This window comes from Apis dorsata, unplaced genomic scaffold (genome assembly GCF_000469605.1).
Source record: "Apis dorsata unplaced genomic scaffold, Apis dorsata 1.3 scaffold_27, whole genome shotgun sequence".
Lineage (NCBI taxonomy): Eukaryota > Metazoa > Arthropoda > Insecta > Hymenoptera > Apidae > Apis > Apis dorsata.
Genome location: NW_006263329.1, coordinates 40,073 through 59,869, shown reverse-complemented (window position 1 = coordinate 59,869; position 19,797 = coordinate 40,073). Strand labels below are relative to the sequence as shown.

The 19,797-nt window shown below is 20.9% G+C and overlaps 2 protein-coding genes across 3 annotated transcripts in view; one reads left to right on the top strand and one right to left on the bottom strand.

The window, feature by feature from the left end:
* Positions 1-6,180, top strand: part of LOC102671598 (lipase member H-A-like) — a 9,342-nt gene extending 3,162 nt beyond the window's left edge. Inside the window, exons 6-11 of the mRNA XM_006607963.2 lie at positions 2,852-2,918; positions 3,020-3,159; positions 4,473-4,715; positions 4,968-5,168; positions 5,645-5,792; positions 5,990-6,180. Of these exons, the coding sequence (XP_006608026.1) occupies positions 2,852-2,918; positions 3,020-3,159; positions 4,473-4,715; positions 4,968-5,168; positions 5,645-5,792; positions 5,990-6,068 (878 nt within the window). The 3' untranslated portion in view covers positions 6,069-6,180. The remainder of the gene's footprint in view (positions 1-2,851; positions 2,919-3,019; positions 3,160-4,472; positions 4,716-4,967; positions 5,169-5,644; positions 5,793-5,989) is intronic.
* Positions 6,181-8,016: 1,836 nt separating this feature from the next.
* The window catches only part of LOC102671834 (RYamide receptor-like), a 33,845-nt gene continuing 22,064 nt past the window's right edge, over positions 8,017-19,797 (bottom strand). For both annotated transcript variants that reach the window (XM_006607965.2, XM_006607968.2), the window contains exons 2-7: positions 18,361-18,755; positions 13,821-14,071; positions 13,030-13,189; positions 9,427-9,495; positions 8,905-9,142; positions 8,017-8,372 (exon numbers count right to left, since the gene is read on the bottom strand). In XM_006607965.2, the coding sequence (XP_006608028.1) occupies positions 8,173-8,372; positions 8,905-9,142; positions 9,427-9,495; positions 13,030-13,189; positions 13,821-14,071; positions 18,361-18,729 (1,287 nt within the window). In that variant the 5' untranslated portion in view covers positions 18,730-18,755 and the 3' untranslated portion in view covers positions 8,017-8,172. The remainder of the gene's footprint in view (positions 8,373-8,904; positions 9,143-9,426; positions 9,496-13,029; positions 13,190-13,820; positions 14,072-18,360; positions 18,756-19,797) is intronic.

The window sequence follows — 19,797 nt, the reverse complement described above, 5'->3', positions numbered from 1 at the left end:
TATATATATATATACATACATAAATATATATGAATTAGCACGAAATTTCTTTCTTTATTAATTATTAATGAAACATTTTCATTATCACTTATTTGATAAAATTGAATAAACGTGCTTTTCTTTCTATTTTCTTTCTCATTGTGTGTCAAACATTCATTATTTCTCATTTATATGTTATATGTATAATTTATTTCTCATATACATTTATATATGTTACAGATACTTGTAGCCATAGTAGAGCTATCGAGTTTTATGCGGAATCGGTTATAGACAATAATGCTTTCATCGGCAAGTGCAGAAATGATTGCAATGATTTGTTTATTTCAATGGGATACGCTACACCTAAAAACGCGTTAGTATAATTTTTTTATTAATTTTTAATAGTGTTTAATGATCCACATTGTTTCTTATATGTTTTACAATTCTTCGATACAAAGATTCTTATATACTTAAAAAGGAATTGTAAAAAGACAAGAAAAATTTACATATTTTCCTCTTTCTTAATTGTATTATCTTATTTTTCATCATTATCATACTTTTAGAAAGGGTAATTATGATCTCGTAACAAATGCACATAGTCCTTATGGTCGAGGTTACGATGGAGTAAATAATGAATAGGATATTTTATTTACCAAAACTGATTATATTTATTACATGATTTGCATAAATTTTATTACATGTATGTATTAAATATTTAAATTTAGATAAAATAAATTAAAAAAATAAAATGATTAATTTTGTAAATTTGTCGTTATTATTATTATTATTATTATTTATAATACAATATAAATGTATGATGTTTCTATTTTTTTTTTTCTTTTAAATCATTATTCTCTCTTTTTTAATTATCTTACACGCATAATCCATTCAAAATTTTCGCGTAAACATTCAGAATTCAGAATTCATCTATACTTTTACTTTATCATAAAAATATATTTCTCACTTGTATCGATATCATAAATATTTTTTCGATTTCATTTTGATAACAGTTTAGAATTGTGTATTCACATTTTCGTGAATCACCGATAATTTTAATCACCCTCTTCAATCTTCGAAAGATCAAACGAATCTGATTTATCAATATTCTCATTTATTATATCATTCATTATACGAGATATTTATTGGAAAAATTTACATTTAAATATTATAATAAGAAATTTTCAGAAAAAAATGATAAAAACAAGAATTATTTTTTCTTCTTTTTTTTTTTTTTTCATAAGATAAATATCTATAGTTTCATTAAGAAACTTAGAATTAGAACTTGATTTTTAAACATATTATTATTCAAACAAACTTTGAAAATGAATAAAAAATAAATAGATAGATAAATATTATTTTCTCTTCAAACTTTTGAATTTAATATTTTTCCTAAAAATTTTTCCTTTTTAATAGTATGATGTCTATTTCAAAATATATAAATATAAAATTTTGAAATAGACATCATACTATTGATTTATATATTGATGTAAAATAAAAATTAAGAATTTTTAAGAATTTTTGTTTTTCTTATAAAAAAAGAATATTAAGTGCATCTTTTAATAGCATTTTTTGCTATAAATCTATTAACTATAATTTAACATTGTTAAATTAAATATTTTTTTGTAAATTTTGTATTGAAAAATCATAATATCCAAACGATTCGAATGGATGATATGAAACATCAATTATTATTTCAATTTTGAACTATAATTGATGAAAAATATTATAATTATGTGCAATATCGATGGAATACATTTTTAAGTATCGAAAGAAGTTCGTACTGATAATTAAGATAAAATTAATAAGATCGCAGATAAGAATGAATTATATAACAGGAAAATGATTAAGAATATGATATTTAAGTCTTGTAAAAAAGAAAATCGATCAGTTTCTGGTAAACAAGTAATTGAAAACAATAATTTCAATCATTTTGTTAATTATTTATATTTTTAATATTCAATTAAAAAAAATTGATATATAATTAATTATTATTATTAAAAATAAGTAAGTACTATATTAGATTCACCTATTCCACGAAAGAATTAAATTAATCTGTTAATTAGATTAATTTGTTTCATGAAAGAATTAATTGTTTCAGGAATTTTTTCATTTGAAATAATATACTCATTTGAAATTTTAGAAGAATTTAGAAAATTAAAAAAATAAACTAAACATAATTTTCAAGATTCAAATAAATTAATTTTATAATATAAATAGTTTGCATGAGTAATCAGAAGTCTTGAACTTGCCTATAAACATGGGCAACTTTCATTTCTATCTTTTTTTAGCGTTTCTTACTTTAATATTGACAGGTAAGTTCTTAATAAATTTTTATATATTTAAACTTTTATATATTTAAATTAACAATTAAAAAGTGAAAAAATTATCATTTTAATTATTATTAATAAATTTAGCAATTACAATCATAAGAAAGTCCTAAATTTGGAAAATTCAAAATAATTTGAAACTCTGAAATATAAATGTATTTCATATAAAAAATTTTTATCACAAAATTTTTCAAAATTCAATCAAAAATAGATGAAAAAATATTCTATAATAAATCATACTCACCTGAATAATATTCATATAAATAATAATCACATAGAATATAATTATTTTATGAGAATTTACATATTAATGAATTTTTATTAATTATCTTATTAATCTATTAATCCATTTTTAAGGACAACATATTTAATTAAGAAAATCGTTTTAATTTATTTTAATTTAATTTATTTATTAGAATTATATAAACACGATTTTTTACTTTAAAAGTTTCTTTTTTGTAGCAATTTTAATATAAAGTTTAAATATAATATAATACAATGTAATATAATAATAATAAGATTATTATTAATAATTTTGTTCACAGATGCTACGAATATAATTAATAAAAATTTAGACATAAATAAAAATGTTTTCTTACGTTTGTATAAAAGGTAGTTATTTATAAGTAACAAACTTAATGAATTCTATAAAAAAAAATTAATTCTATGATAATTTACTCACTTAAAATTCATCATGAAATGATTTTCTTTAGAGACGGCTCTCATATTGATAAAAATGTAAGGAATGCTGATCAATTATTATCTCATATACAAAAGAATAATAGTTTAGCATTTTACATAACTGGATACAGACATGATATCAATTCTGATAACGTAAAAATGGTAACGAATGGTAAGTTATGGAAATTCCGTCAATAATTTAACAATATTTTTATTTCTATATTTATCTCGTTTTCGCTTGTTTATGTAATAAAAATTAAATTAAATATATTTACATTCAATTGATTTTTTTTTGCATTTATTTAATCGAGCAGGGTTATTCCCATAAGGTTATCTTCATTTTAAGTCAGCAATAATATAGCTGTTCGCACATCAAGTTAATAATCTTCATATTTTTTTTATTATGATGATTTATTTGAATTATTAAATGCTAATATATATTATATTATTAGTAATTAACTATTAATTATTAGTAATTAACTATCATTTTATCAATTTATAAAGTATATTAATAATTTCTTTGACAATACATGATTATTCATTTACAAAATTATAAATCTTTTTATTGTTGAAAAAATCAAAATTAAAATGTATTTTAAATAATTTTCAATCTTTGGAATACAAAATTTTTTATATCAAAATAATAATAATAAAAGATATATTAAAATACATGATCTTTTGGTTATTTCATGATGTTAAATGCTTTATTGTTATTACATTATACAATTTTACAATTTATAAAATATTTTAATTTATAAAAATTTAAATGTTTATATTATAATACTATTATTAATGTTTATACTAAATAATATAATAGGCAAGATAATATATATGTTAATATATTCATTTCATAAATGAAGTAAGTATTAATATATTCAGAAATGAAGTAATAATTATATTCAGAAATGAAACTTTATCTCTATCATTTCATCTAAAGTATAGATAAACTTTAATTAATATTTTTATTTATTTGTTTTGACTTTTAAAATCCACTTTCTAAGAATGTTCCAAAAATATTTATATCTTTCTATAATTTACATAGTAATTTACAGATTTATATAAATAATTCATGAACTTGCTAAGAATGCATTATTATATTTTTATTCTTAGCATATTTATAAATTTATTAAACTTAAAAAACAACAACAATTTTGGATCAATCTTCTATATATAAACAATTAAAAAAAATCAAATTATTTAGCAATAATAAAAACTTAGCAATAATAAAACTTAAAACATATTTTATCAGAAATTTCTTAAATATAAATTATTTATATATTCCAAATATAAATTAAAAAAATTTTAAAATAACAATGATAAATATATTTTACCTATTTCTGAAATTAATCAAAAGTGATTCGACAAAATTACCTTTTATTATCGAATTATGAAATATTTACTTTTCATTTTCATTTTACAATATATTGTATTGCATTGTGTCATTTAAAGAATAATTAATTTTTAATTTTTCCTGAATTATTCTAGCATATTTAAAGAATACACAGGATAATATTTTGGCACTCGATTATCGGGATATTGCTGCTCAATTTTATCCAATTTCTGTGGTAACAATGAAAAAACTCAGCACACTTGTGGCCGATGCTTTGAACAATTTAGTGAAGGGCGGTGTGGATGCAGAAAAGATACATGTAATAGGATATTCACTTGGTGCACAAATTGCAGGCAGAATTGGTCGTCAAACGATCTTCAGAATTCCTAGAATAACAGGTATCATTGTGAATATTTTATTTCTTCATTAGAGAACTAAAAATGCAATATCTTAAAGAATTTAAAAAAATATTCAATCAAATAGTTTAATGATTATTTAATAATAAAATAATCTTTTAATGAATCTTTTTAATGAAAAAATAATCTTTTCTATGTTGTAATTTTTTATTTAATAATTTTAATTTTCTTATATCTTAGATTCTAGTTACGAGATTTTAAAATATTTGGATGCATTCAACATTTTTTTTACAGGCTTAGATCCTGCTGGTCCTCTTTTCTATCTTCTTAATGATCGATTGAGTACCTCCGATGCTGTGTTCGTAGATGTTATACATACAGATAAAACTGGCTATGGAACAACTCTGAAGGTTGGTCATGTGGATTTTTATCCTAATTATGGCCACAGACCGCAACCAGGTTGCCCGTTATTCGGTTTATTACTGTCGCCAAAAGGTTTGTACAAAATGTATAACTCTTAATTTTTTTTTATTTTTTTGATTCATTCCTTGAAAATTTTCGATAAACATTTTTTCAGTTCAATTTTAAAATCACAGTATAATCAATGATGATCAATTATAATCGGATGATCAATTCATCTTGAATATTAAGCACATGATGCTGTTTTAAAAAAATATTGAAAAATTGATTTTAAAATGATTTTTTCGTTTTTATATTAATTAATAAATATTAAAAGCTTGTTCTAAAAAATTTTTTGATATAATGATAAGATATAATGATAACAAGAAAAGTATATAGATATTCTCTTTCTTATGGCTCATTTCAATGAATTATTATGAAATTTTCTTTATTATCAAATTTCTAATTATATTATTATAAGACATTTTTTATCATTTAATGGAAAAGGAATGAATAAAACAGAAATCGATTCCAAAAAATTTCTTATTGTTTTTCGTTTATACGTGTTACAGATCTTTGTAGTCATCGTAGATCTTTTGAGTTTTATGCGGAATCGATTAGAAACAATACAGCCTTTATTGGTAAATGTACAAATTTCCAAATTTGGGGTTGTGACGGTGTTCCATTTATTCCTATGGGATATACTACACCGAATAATGCGTTAGTATTTTATTTTCACTAATTTTTGACAACTTTTAATAATCCATATTGTTTTTTGTATATTATTTAAAATTCTTTACTATAATTTTTATATTTCTCTTTATAAAAAAGAAAGGAAACTTTTTAAAGTTTTTCTTATTGTATTTATATTAATATTTTTTTTATTTTTTTATAATAGATTATTTTTATAATTCTAGGACGGGTAGTTATAATCTCTTAACGAATGAAAATAGCCCTTATGGTCAAGGTGTAGATGGAGCTATCAATGCTTTTTAGGATATCTATTTAAACTAATTACATTTATAATGTTATTTTATATTTACATAAATGTTACACGTGTATTAAATATTTAGATTGCAAAATAAATTACTAATTTTATTATGAGATATTAATTTTGTTGTCATTATTTGCAATACATGTATGATTAATCTTGTAGCTGATTAAAAGAATTCTGTGTATAAAATGGATAATAAAATCGTAAAGGCAAAACTTCTTTCATAAAGTATTCAATCTTTCATTCAAAGTATTTAATGATTCAGTACTCTTTTTAAAGTTTATTCAAACTGAGCCAATTTAAATTTTTTCACTAATTTTTTTCTGAATTATTTCATTTTTTTAAGCCATCACAATAATCTATACTTGAAATTACAATATTGAAGAGATTTTTTATATTATTATTTAATTATATTATTATTTTATATTTTTAAGTTATAATTATATCAGAATTATGATAATTCAAGAATAAGAAGAATCAAACTTTAAAATTATAATTAAATTTTCAAATGAATTAGTTAATATAAATATTCATGTTATTATAAATATTATAATTATAAATTAGAAAATATTATTATAAATTATATTAATTATTATAAATTAGAAAAATTTAGGACATACATAATATGCAAGAATACATAAAACACATAAAATATTCAAAGAGAAGTATTTAATAAATTTTGAATTTTCGAATTCCATTTTTTAAATCATGTTTTTAAAAATATTTGCATAAATATCTGCAGATTAATTATAATTATTATATGTTTTACTTTCAAGATCATATCATAAATAAATAATCACAAATTAAATATACATATGTTCCTCTTTTATTATCAATTTTGTATTAATCTTGTATTGATAATCCTGATAAAAATTTATATGTATGTGTGAAATAATATCAAAATATATAAACGAAAAAATGATTAAAAATGTACTATTTTTGTGAACAAATTGAAAAATTTGATCTGGTTTTTTTGATATCTTGGTTTCTGGTTTTCTTGATCAATCATAATCAATATTAATTGATCTGTAATTCATAAGAACAATAAATATTATTAATGTAATTAACGATACATTTCGATATCGAAAAAAATTAACATTATTTTAAAATCATTTTAAAAATTTCTATTCAAATTATATTAATAAATATAAAGCATTCCAAATATGTAGAGATATAGATAGTTTCTATATATTGTATAAATCATAGATAGTATCATATTTATGATTGTATAAATCATAGATAGTATCATATCTATAATTTATACAAAAGGAAAAGATAAAGATAGTGATTGATATTTGTAAGATATATATTATAAATCTCTTATTGTTTAACAGTTTTTGTTTACAATGTGGTACATTTCTGAATTTCAATTATTAAATCCTTGTTAACCTTACTATAATACTATTTGTATAAAAGAATAGATAAAAATATAGCAATTTAATATTTCATTAGAATTTTAACAAAATTAAATATGATTTATCTCTTGTATTAAAAAAATGAATGTTAAAAAAATATTAAGAATTTTATTTTGATTAAGATTATTATTATATTATATTATAATAACATCGTAAATTTTAATAAAAAGTTTGCCTTTATTTTTTATAGAATCTTATCTTTCTATATTTTAATTTTAGCTAAAATTTATATATAAAAAAATGTAAGAAAACTTATTATATTTTTATTTTTTCCTTCTTAATGTAAATAAATTAAAATAAATAAAGAAAAAGAATAGGTATGTAAAACATAAAAATATATCTACATAGATTACTTGTCTAATCACATTGTTCATTGTTACATAAATATTTTATACAAAATGTTTGGTATTAATTACAAAAAACGACAAAACTTATTATTACATTGATTAAAAAATTAAAAAGTTTTCTTCTTTTCGGGTTATATGTACTCGTATTTTTTAAATCAACGTTAATTTTCATACAATATCGTTGTAATATTTGCAATTCTTTTTTAACTCATGTTCTTTCACGATCTTCATACGCTATCTTTTTCCAAATTTTTACATCACTCAAATTTTCTATATATCGTACTCACTAATCTCATATTTACCCTCATTTAATATTTAATCACAAATTTAATTACAAAAATTCTTTATAATTGCTCCTCTGTATGAGATTCGAGGTAAGTGAATTGTCGTTGTAATTGTTGTGTCATTGGTCGGAAAGAATCATTCCGGAAGCTTGCACTTCTTGCAGGTGCAGTGTGATTTCCATTTGCTTTGCGACGAACACTAATATATGTTGTGCATGTGTTCATACGTCGAAGAACAGAATGATTTGAATCATTGAAACCTGTAATTAAATTATTGGTATTGTGTTAAAATAAAAAATACATAAATGAAATAATTTGATTATTAGAAAATATTTCAGATAAAACTTGTAGTTTCATTTTGATGTCGTTAGATTTTATGTAAATAATCGTATGATATATTTGTTTTAAATAGAATTATGTAATTTTTAATGCAGCTTGTTATTTCTCTTTGTATATCAATATATTTTACAAAATATATGTTACAAAAGAATGATTAAAATTTGAAAAATAGAAGAAAATTTGTAAATAATTTTAATGAACTAATATAATTATCAAAATATCAAAGTTGAAAACTTTATTTTATTTTTTCAATAATTAAAAAAATCGTAGAATTTTTCGATTTTTATTACCTCAAATATAGATATCAGAATCATATTATTATGTGAATTAAATTTAAATTTAAATTTAATTCATTTAAATTTCTAAAAGTTAAGTATAGTTTTTAAAAATTATATTTCTAATTCATTTTATTAAATTGTATTCAATGTTTTATAATATTAAATATTAGAATACCTGTTAAGGGAATATCCAAACTAGCATTATAATTATCACGTCTTTCCCTGCGAAGAATTCGATGTGTACCAGGTAAATGACCGATTGCTGTTATGAAGCCAGCTCGAAACCTTGCGTTCATCCAGCAATAAATTACTGGATTGTAACAGGAATGAGACATAGCCAACCAATGAAGAATCATCCATACAAAAGGAAACCAAGTCCAACTTCCAAGAGTTTCATTATTATCCATTATTAACTAAAATGTTTTACATTATCCTTAAAAATATATTGTGAAAATATAATTATTTTTTAAAATATAATATAATTTGATTTTTTAAAAAATGTGATTAAAAATTAATTTAATTAACTTAATTTTTGTGATTAAAATTTAAATTTAATTAATTTAAATTATTATTATTATTATAATTAATATTAAATTAATTTTCTTGTAATCTCTCTAAAATAAAATATATATTATTGTAACTGCTTTTTTTTGTAATATTTTGTTAGAATAGAAAAATAAGAATTATTGTTACTTACGTTCAATATATTGAATGGAAGCCAGCAGACAGTGAACACTATTACAACTGTTACCATCATTTTCACCATCTAAAATAAATATACAACTGATATTTTTTATGATTTTATGTAAGAATTTTATATAATGATTTTATATAAATAATAGTAATAATAAAAGTGCGTAATATTTAAAAAATTTCTAATTTAAAATTTTAATTAGATGAAATCAAAATAATTTAGAATCAACTTAGAATTCAAAAAAAATTTAATAGTTTTTTTATTATTCCTAATAATTTTCTTCATAATTTATGGTAAATTTATTATGGTATGTTTTGAAATATTCTTGAAAATACAAGTCAAATCATAAGAAAAATATGTTGGCTAAAATTTATAGGGAATATAAATTATACAAGTTAATGTGAATATATAGTTATGCTCGTAATGTTCCAGAGTCTATTATCTATCTATTTAAAGTTGCCTTATTTTACTGTGATGCTGTACATGTGATGCAAGCAACATTTTTCACCAGAGAAGTAGATTGCGATTAATTCATTTTTGTTTCTCATATGAATTTTAAAAATTAATTTTAAAATTAATTTTAAAATTAATTTTAATTTTAAAAATTAGAAATTTATTTTTATGATGAGAAATTATATAACACTAAATAAATTTCATTTTCAATATAATTTCAATAATACCATTGAAATAATAATTGAAATAATAATTTCAATAGTTCTGTTAAAATCAGAGATTACTTTCAAAGTAATATGTTTTCCATTTGACTGGATATTCATCTCGTATTTTTATAGGATTTTCGATCATTTCATTTTTATATAACAAATGTTTATCTATTAGATAAATCAAGTTTACAATCCCTGTTTTTTTTATACATTTTTCTTTTATTTCTTTTTTTAGCTAGAGTTTCTATGTTACTGTAATATTTTTTATCTTAAAATTCTTTTTTATATTTTTTACTTTTTATATTTTCTGTATATTATTTTTAATAAATAGTATATTTTATATATCTTTTTATTATTATTTTATTATTATTATTCTTTCTTCTATTTTCTGCATCATTTATTTTTCACATAGACATATATGACGAAATAATCATGAAATATAACAATTGTTTAAAACAATTAAGTAAAAAATAAAAGAAAATCTATCACAGTAATTCTCAATCAATTACGAGAATTAGATGCCAATTAGCTATATCAATAATTTTTACAATATATCATATACAAATTTATTCAAGTTTGTTTTTATTATTAACTAAACTGTCATAAGTTATTTTTTCAATAATTAATGAAGATATTTATTTTAAATGTGCAACAAACTTTTTGGAACAACTAATTAAAGAAAAGATTATAGATAATAGATTTATTAGTTTTTGAATATTTAAAATTCTAAATATATATATATATATATATATATATATATATATATATATATATATATATATATATATATATATATATATATATATATATATATATATATATATATATATATATATATATATATATATATATATATATATATATATATATATATATATATATATATATATATAATACGAAATATTTTGATGATTTTGTGATTTTTTGATGAATTTTTAAATTTTTATTTCAACAATACGCATTTTTAAAGAGAATTGCTGATCCATCCTATAATTCCTCATGCTTACTATTATTTTTTTTTGCCAACAAAAAATACACAAATATTCTTATTTTTATAGAATAATTATTGTTTTCGAATTGTACATAAAAGAAATTAAATACATATAAAAAAATTATAGCTATCAATTCGATTATTTTCTGATTATTCCTATCATTTGTACTTTTCTTTTTATCCTTTTTCTATTTTGCCTTAACTGACATTTGTTCTTCTGCTCGCTTTTCAGACGCCATTTCATTCTCTTTACGTTCGAATACACTCCAATAAAAACGAATGCTTCTGTTATCGTACTCGTTACGGATAGAAGTATTTTCAGGTGCTCGTGAAATAAATTAGGACACTTGTATTGAAAATAATTATACGAATTATAAATATTTTTACTACTAGATTTCTAATAAACTCGATGTATTGGAACGAATCAAATTATTTATTTCGTTTCTATTCACAATCAATGGAACAACACAGCCTTGATAATTGATTCATCGTTCAATCATCATTTTTTGTCTTATTGATTGTTTAATCATTGTTTCAAAATAACGAAATTGAATTTTTATTATTATTGAATAAATAATTATGAAAAAAATATAATTTTGTTTAAAAAAAAATAAAATTGACTTTCATGTGACCTCTATGAAATATTTATCTATGAAAAAATAATCACTCTCAAAATGATTGAACTTTATTTGAAAAATTATTAATCTTTTATTGTTAACAACTTTTTTTATTATTTATTATTTTCAATCTTTTTTTCATTTATCCAAAAATTATTGTAAATAAATAATTATATATTATTATATGTCAAATATATAATTATTATAAATAAGTTAAATACGTAATATTAAACAAATTACAAGTTATATGAATTGTCTATGTCAATGATTACTATAATTGATTAAATTATCTATTAGTCATCATAGTTATCTAATCATAGTAATTATTACATGATTGTTAACATATTTTCAAAAAAATTTTAGTTAATACTTTAATACAATAAATAATTTAATAATAAAATTATTTATTATTGATTAAATTATTTTATTATTACTTCTGATAAAAGTAAAAATAATTTTCAATTAAAAATTGAATAATTTTTTTTCATTTGATCATTATTGAACGAATGATTATTTTCTTTTAAAAAAAAAATATCTATTCGATCAATAGAAGGAGAAGCAATTGTTTCTCCACGAAATATTTTAAAATGAAATATATGTTTATGAGACTTATACATTAATATTTAAAGAAATATTTCAATTGCATATATTAAATTATACGATTGCAATAAATCCTGCATATAGATCAGACGAATATTTTATTTATGATACTTTATTGCAAGGATCTTATTTTAATGTAAAATGATTATTTTAATTTTTGTTGTTAATTTTATACAATTTTATACAATTATAATACATAATATCGATTAAGATCGATCTATAAATAGAATAATAAATTAAATATATTTTACTGGATATTAAATCATTCTTCTTTTTTTCATTCATCCATTTTTATTCTTACAAATTTGATCTAATTTATTTTACTGTGTGATTAATTAAAATAAAAAATTTGATATAATTAGTGGTTAAAGAAAATATAATAAAATTTTAGTTAAATATTTTATTAACGATATTGTCACGATGAATACATTTCATAAAGAATAATTTTTGTCTTGATATTTTCAATATCTTTAAATAAAAATAAATTTCTGTTTTCATTGAAAGATATCCAAGTTAAATTAATTAATCAATTAAATGAATTAATTTATATTATTAGAAATCATTATTTATATTTAAGAATGGCAATCCAATACAATTCATATTCGTTCAATTTCTCATTTCTTCCATTTAAATAAATAAACAAACATTCAGAGTAATTTCAGATAATGAAAGAAGAAATAAAGATACCGATCGAAAAAATAAAAAAAATAAATTCGTTTCTCATATAAAATCTTACCTTCCTTTTTGAACGTGCCATTCTCTGATCTCTGATATTTTCAGCTTCTCCTGGTGGTCGTTTACCCCAAACCATAATAGCGATGCTGGTATAAGTGAACACTAGTACTGTTATTGGTATCACATATTGAAGAACCAATAAGGCGATCGAGTAATAATATCTGCAACAAGTGAAACGCGCAAAGTGAATATAAAATCGATTGTCAAAAGTCATCATCCTTTCCTAAGTTCGATAAGACATTAATAGGTGATGAATTCGAGAGGAATGGAAAAATTACAAAGTTTCCCCTCTTTGTTCTCGAAATTTTCGATTAGAATGAGGAAGGCTAAAGCAATTTTAAACAGTGAATTAACATAAAATGATAAATATTGGATAGATTTAAAGTTTATTTGCATATTTAATTTCGATGATCTTTCCCTATAATAGATAATAATATTTATGAATTCTTTCAAAAGGATAAAAAAATACTTTATCAAACAGTGTTATATTTAGATTAAAGAAGAATTATTTGTAAATGTATATCATATAGAAATTATGAAAATTATAATTATTATGATAATTTGATTTTTTTCTATAAATCTTCCAATTTATAAGTTTTTGATTTTAAATTTTTGCTGAATATTTTAATTCATTGATATAGCATTTAAAAATATATATGACAAATAATCTATAATTATTATATACAATATTCTTATATACTCTATAATATTCTTAATATATAATTTATTATCATAATTTTAATCATCATATGAGATTTGATAAAGAATATATACATATGCATTGATAATTACCTGTTTTCCAACGATGGCCAAACTTCAATGCAGATATATTGATTGCATCTTTTATATTGGATCGATGGTTGGAAGAGCTTTGAAACAATAGCGATAGGGAGCGATATTACCATAGCCAGCATCCAAACAGCGAGAATTAGAAGTTGAGCTTGCCGTTTGCTCAATCTTGGTTTCAAAGGCCACATAATAGCTATGTAACGATCTATACTGATCGCAACGAGCGTGTAAGCACTCACTAGAACTGATACTGCCTGAAAATATGATCGGATTAATTATTTCTTCTCCTTCACTATTCTTTCAAAATCTGAATATTATAGAAAAATTATGTTTTAGATTTTAAAAGGCAGAAGAGTAGGATAATTAATTGTTAACTTATTTTTTTAATCAACAAACTTAATGAATATACCCAAATATGATATATACAGATAATAAGATAATTAATTAATTAAATAAATCACTTTTATTTTTACTAGTTAAATTGGTATATGATATAATGATATAATTAAATGATATAATTTTATTTAATTATATTAAGAAGAGATTTGTTATTTTATTTGACAATAAAAATGATTTCTTATCTGATATTGTATTATAACAAAAATGTTGCAAAGATAAATATAAATGATATTCCAAAATATATCGTAATCACATTCTACTTCATTTAAAATGATTTTTTACAACAAAAATGCAATAACAAAAATTTTAACAGAAATTTTAACAAATTATATTCAAAGATTTTTTTTAATTATTCTTACAAATTTGTGAAATAATGAAATCATAGATAATCATTTGAAAAATCACACGAAGAAATTATTTTGATTATTGTATATTATTAATATGAATATATAGATCAATTTATATTGCACATCTTTATTCAAGAAAATGAATTTTATTAATTTCATATGTTTCAATATTAGTAAAGAATTTGTTGTTAAAAAAAAAGATTAGAAATTTTGCAAATTTCAATATTTGATTTCCATTTTTGAAAGGATTTGAAAGAGTCAGCAGGAATATCAATAGCGAGATATCCTTTTGTTGGACGAAGCTTTGTCACCTATCTTGACGGAATTCAAGTGGAAATTAAAAAATAGAACCGATAAAATCTTTCGAAATCGAAGAAAATTTTCGTTCTGCGTTACGTAGTTACATGAATATCCATAATTTGAAATATAAAGCTGATTTGATGCATAATTGATGCGTAAACAATGTGAGATTTATTTATTTATTAATCATGGCTGAATACGAAATTCGTGAACGATCGCGTTATCAACAAATTTATGTATTTATCGATCGTACATACGTATTTTCGAATCAAGTTTCTGAGAGAATTTAAATCGATAAATTGGAAATTATAATTCTTAAAAATAATTAATTTTTGCTTCCCAAATTATTTCGCAGAATTTATTCCTTGATTATAAAATTCCTTGATTATATTGATTTTAAATAGTGGACATAATTATCACTATATATATATATATATTGACAAATTTTGAAAAAAATTTTTTTTAATTTTCGTATTTGAATAATTTATATTTTTATTTTGTATAATAATATTTTCATAGAATAAACATTTTACACTTTATTTTAAGATGAAATATTTTGTCAATATTATTTTATATAATTATATAATATTTTAAATAAATTTTAAAAATATTGTAATTATCTTAAAATCGAATTACTTATATCAATTTATCATAAATTGATTATTAGCAGGATTCCAAAAGCTATATTGATGGAAATTTGAGCAAGCGATAAAGGAGAGAAGATGTATCTAAAATTTTAGTTTTGAATATTTATTAATTTTCTGAAATATTAATAAAACTTTCAATATTATACATGTATATTCAATGTTATACATATTCAATATTATACATATGTACACAAAGTTACACATTTAATACTGTATTTATCTATTTTATTATCAATATAATAATTTTTATTTACATATTTACTTTACTTTCATTGAATTGAATAATAATAATGAAATATTTATCGTGGGAAAATATTCTTAAAAAAAAAAATATTTATTTTATAAGAATCTTTGTTTTGTTTTATAGGAATAAGAATTAAAAAATATTTAATAAAAAATAAAAAAACTTCGATTTGTTTTATATTCATAGCTCATTTTTAAATTTGCATTTATTAACTAGATAATTTATTATGTTTTTCATTCTGTTCATACATATATATGTATAGATATACAAATAAAAATTAATTAAGTAATATTAAATTCAGCGAATCTACAAATGTGTGGTCAATAAGCGAGGAATAATTTTATAATATAAAAATTTAAAAGATTTCAAGATAAGAAAAAATGTTATTTTTCCAAAATTTCAAAACAATATATGAAATGTATAAAATTCATAAAATTAGGATTTTATTATTTATCATTTTTTTTTATTTTTTGCGAGAATATGTACTTTCATTCAACTTCTTTTCTCATGTTTTTTCATTGTTGATTTTTATGATATTATAATATTAAATCTCGTAAAATATTTACATAGCATAGATCGAGTAAACCATGTTCAAGCAAATGGAGCAACAGGCGACAGCCATTGTAAGTGATTCTTCAATTTGTTAACACTAGAACAACTAAAAATCTATAAATAAATATCAAAATGACAGATTTCATTTTTCGATAATTTATAAGAATATTTTTGGCAAAATTAATATTGATTTTAGTGAAAGAGAAATATAATTTCATGATATTAATTTAACATTAGATGGGAATAATAATTGAAATAAAAATTAAAATATTTAAAAATTTTTCTCTTATTTTATTCAATTTTGTATCACGTCATTTTTAATCCTCTTAAACTTATAAATGAATTTTGACTATATACTTAATTTTATTTAATGAAACTATCTCTTCCATTCATCTTTCCATGTTCCATTCATCAAAATTACTTTCTCCTTCCTTTCCTAGTATTAATCGAATTTTTCAAATTAATAATATAAAACGCTTCGTTATCTCAATTTATTAATTTATCGTGATTCATTGCCTTGATATCGATTTCATATAAATGGCACGCATCATTTTATTGTCCTATAAATTCTCTCCCTCTTTTAATCTTCGTTATTAGCGTAATATTATATGATAGAATGACGTATTTATAAAACTTTAATAAGATCTAAAAAAAAAAAAAATCTGATAAATTATACTGCCTCTATAAGAAAGATCATTTTTATTTTTCATTCTTAATAACAATATAGAACAAATTTAATGTATAAAAAGAAAAAAATTCTTACGAATTAAAAGTATTTATTTCATTCTGTGAATAATCTATCAATTTCCATAACTAATAAAATTTGCATAAATTTTAAAAAACATCAAAATTCGCATAAATTATTCAAATTCATACAAATTAATGTATAAATCAATTATTAAATTCGATTCTTTTTAATTACATTTCATTGATGATTGGTTAGTTCAGGAATCATTATTAGATATACAAGTATACTTTTTTTTAAAAATTGTACACATATAAATAATATAATTTATTATTATATCTTAATTTAAATATTATTAAATTGTCAAATAAAAATTAAATATGTCTATTTTTATTTTTTGATGAACATGACATTCTGCATTTAGATTGACAAATTATTTTTTTTGATAATTGAATATTCTCAGTGATGAATAATTAATAAATAATTAGTGTCTCTTGATGATGAATAATTACACTTATAAATTATATAATTGTATTGTAAATTAGATTTATAATTATATTTCTATTTATTTTCAATTGCTAATTTTGAAAATTGAATAATGTTTATTTAAACTTTAAAAATTTTTATTTTCCGATTTTGATTTTTCATTTATTTTCATCCGTTATGTAAAATTCTATTGTTTCAATAATAATTTAATTTAATATAATAATAATTATTTAATTTCGCTCATTGCTTTTGATTAATTTTTATTTATAAAACATATTAGAGATGTTTCTTTATTAAGACTAGATTTAGAGATTGATTGTTTGCTCACTAAAACTAAATAGAAATATACGAAACATTTTGTGTTTGAAAGTTTCACGAAAGTTTCTATTTCATAGAAAAGATTCAATCCTCGTGAAAACGAAAGAATTTCGAACAAGACTCAATTTGGAAGAATCTTTATCTAAGAAACTATATTCTTTTAGTTTTTATTATAGTACTGGAAAAGACTTTCAGTCAAAATTTTTCTAGACTTCAATTTTAAGAGACGAAAGAAATTTATGACTTCTTTTTTGTTTCTGCAAGTTTTGAATTAAAAATATTGCTAGATATCCAGATATTCTTTTAAAAATTATGGAATTGCATTTAGGAATTGTAATTAATATCAAATAATAAAATTACACAATAAAGAACAATTTTATAAATCAAATATAAAATAGTTTTAAAAAAAGGAAAAAAAATCAATAAATAAAATATTCTATCTCTAAAATATCTCTTTTTTTCTTATTTTAAAAATCATCGTTCACAACGACTCATTCTTTAATAATCATCTTTCTCCTCTCCATTGTCTTCTTCCCAACGTACAACAATGGGCCATTAAACGCACCTGCAAATAAATAACGGTCGGGCAGAGTTCCGGACCAAACGGCCAATATTGCAATATTAGTGTACTGATGGAGCTGGTTGGAACGCAGAACAAGGCTATCAGGATGTCTCCTAGAGCAAGGTTCACGATGAAGAAGTTGGTGACGGTCTTCATTCGGGGGCTGCTGTGCACTACGTAGCAAACCAGGCCGTTTCCTGTTAACGCAACCACGAATACCGTGCTATACACGAAATAAATGATACCGCGAAACCAGCTTGTGGAGAAGATGCTTTGGGATCCGAAGTAGTTGCAATCGTCTGGATTCGTAAGATTTAATTTGTAGCCTGCCAGACCATCCAACAAGCCATTCGTTTCGTTGCTCATGCTCATCGTGATCCCTCGTGCTGCATTCTGATCTGAAAATAGGATTTATTCGGAATGTTAGGGATCGATTTGCGGACAGAGAGGAGTTGAAACGAGCAATTTTGTCTGAATTATAGGGTTACGCCATTGTCCGCTCTTTTGGAAAGTTTTGGGACTACGTGTACAGATTAGGTAAGGTATGTAATCAAATCCTTTCTAAAATGAGAAATGGTTTAAGACTCGTCAAGGCCAAACGATGCTTGACACAACTTTTTTATTTAATGGATGTATATAATATTGAGATAAGATATTGAGATGAGATTAATATATTCGTGAAATATTTTTCAAACCTTAAAGGTAGAGACAAAAGAAACATTAAATATTATAATATATAAAATGTTTCATGAGTTAATATTAAAAAAACGAATCGGAATGTTATTTATCTTTTACACGCTTTCAAAGATTAATGCCGAACGTTTATTGAAATCTACATATATTTGCATATCTTTTGATATTGTAGTTGGCATCGAGACGTTTTCGAAACATGAGGATAATATGGATCTTATCACTTTAATTAAAGGTATTTATCTTTTTGAATTTTGTTATTTCGAAAAACAATTTAATGAACTATCGCACGTGTTGCACATTATACGTTGGATTATTATAATCAAAATGAGTATAATATAATATATTTAAATAATAATAATATTTAATAATAATATATTTTAATAATAATAATATATTTTAATAATAATAATATATTTTAATAATATATTTAAATTATTAAATAAAATTTAAAATTATTAAGAAATTCTTGAATTTGTTAGATAGATATTTCTTCTGACATTTAGAGATTCAAATTGCAAAAAATTATCAACATATTGATGAATAAATTAGATATAATCTATATATATAAAAATATAAAAATACAATTGCGATATATACGTGATATTTTGCATAAAGGATTGGCAAAGGCAATATATTGAATATTAATTAAATTTGTTTAAGTTCCTCTTCTTTCCAATTTCACTGGAATGGTAAAACCTATATACCATCGTGATTAACTATTGTACGCGAATTTTCAATTATTTCACT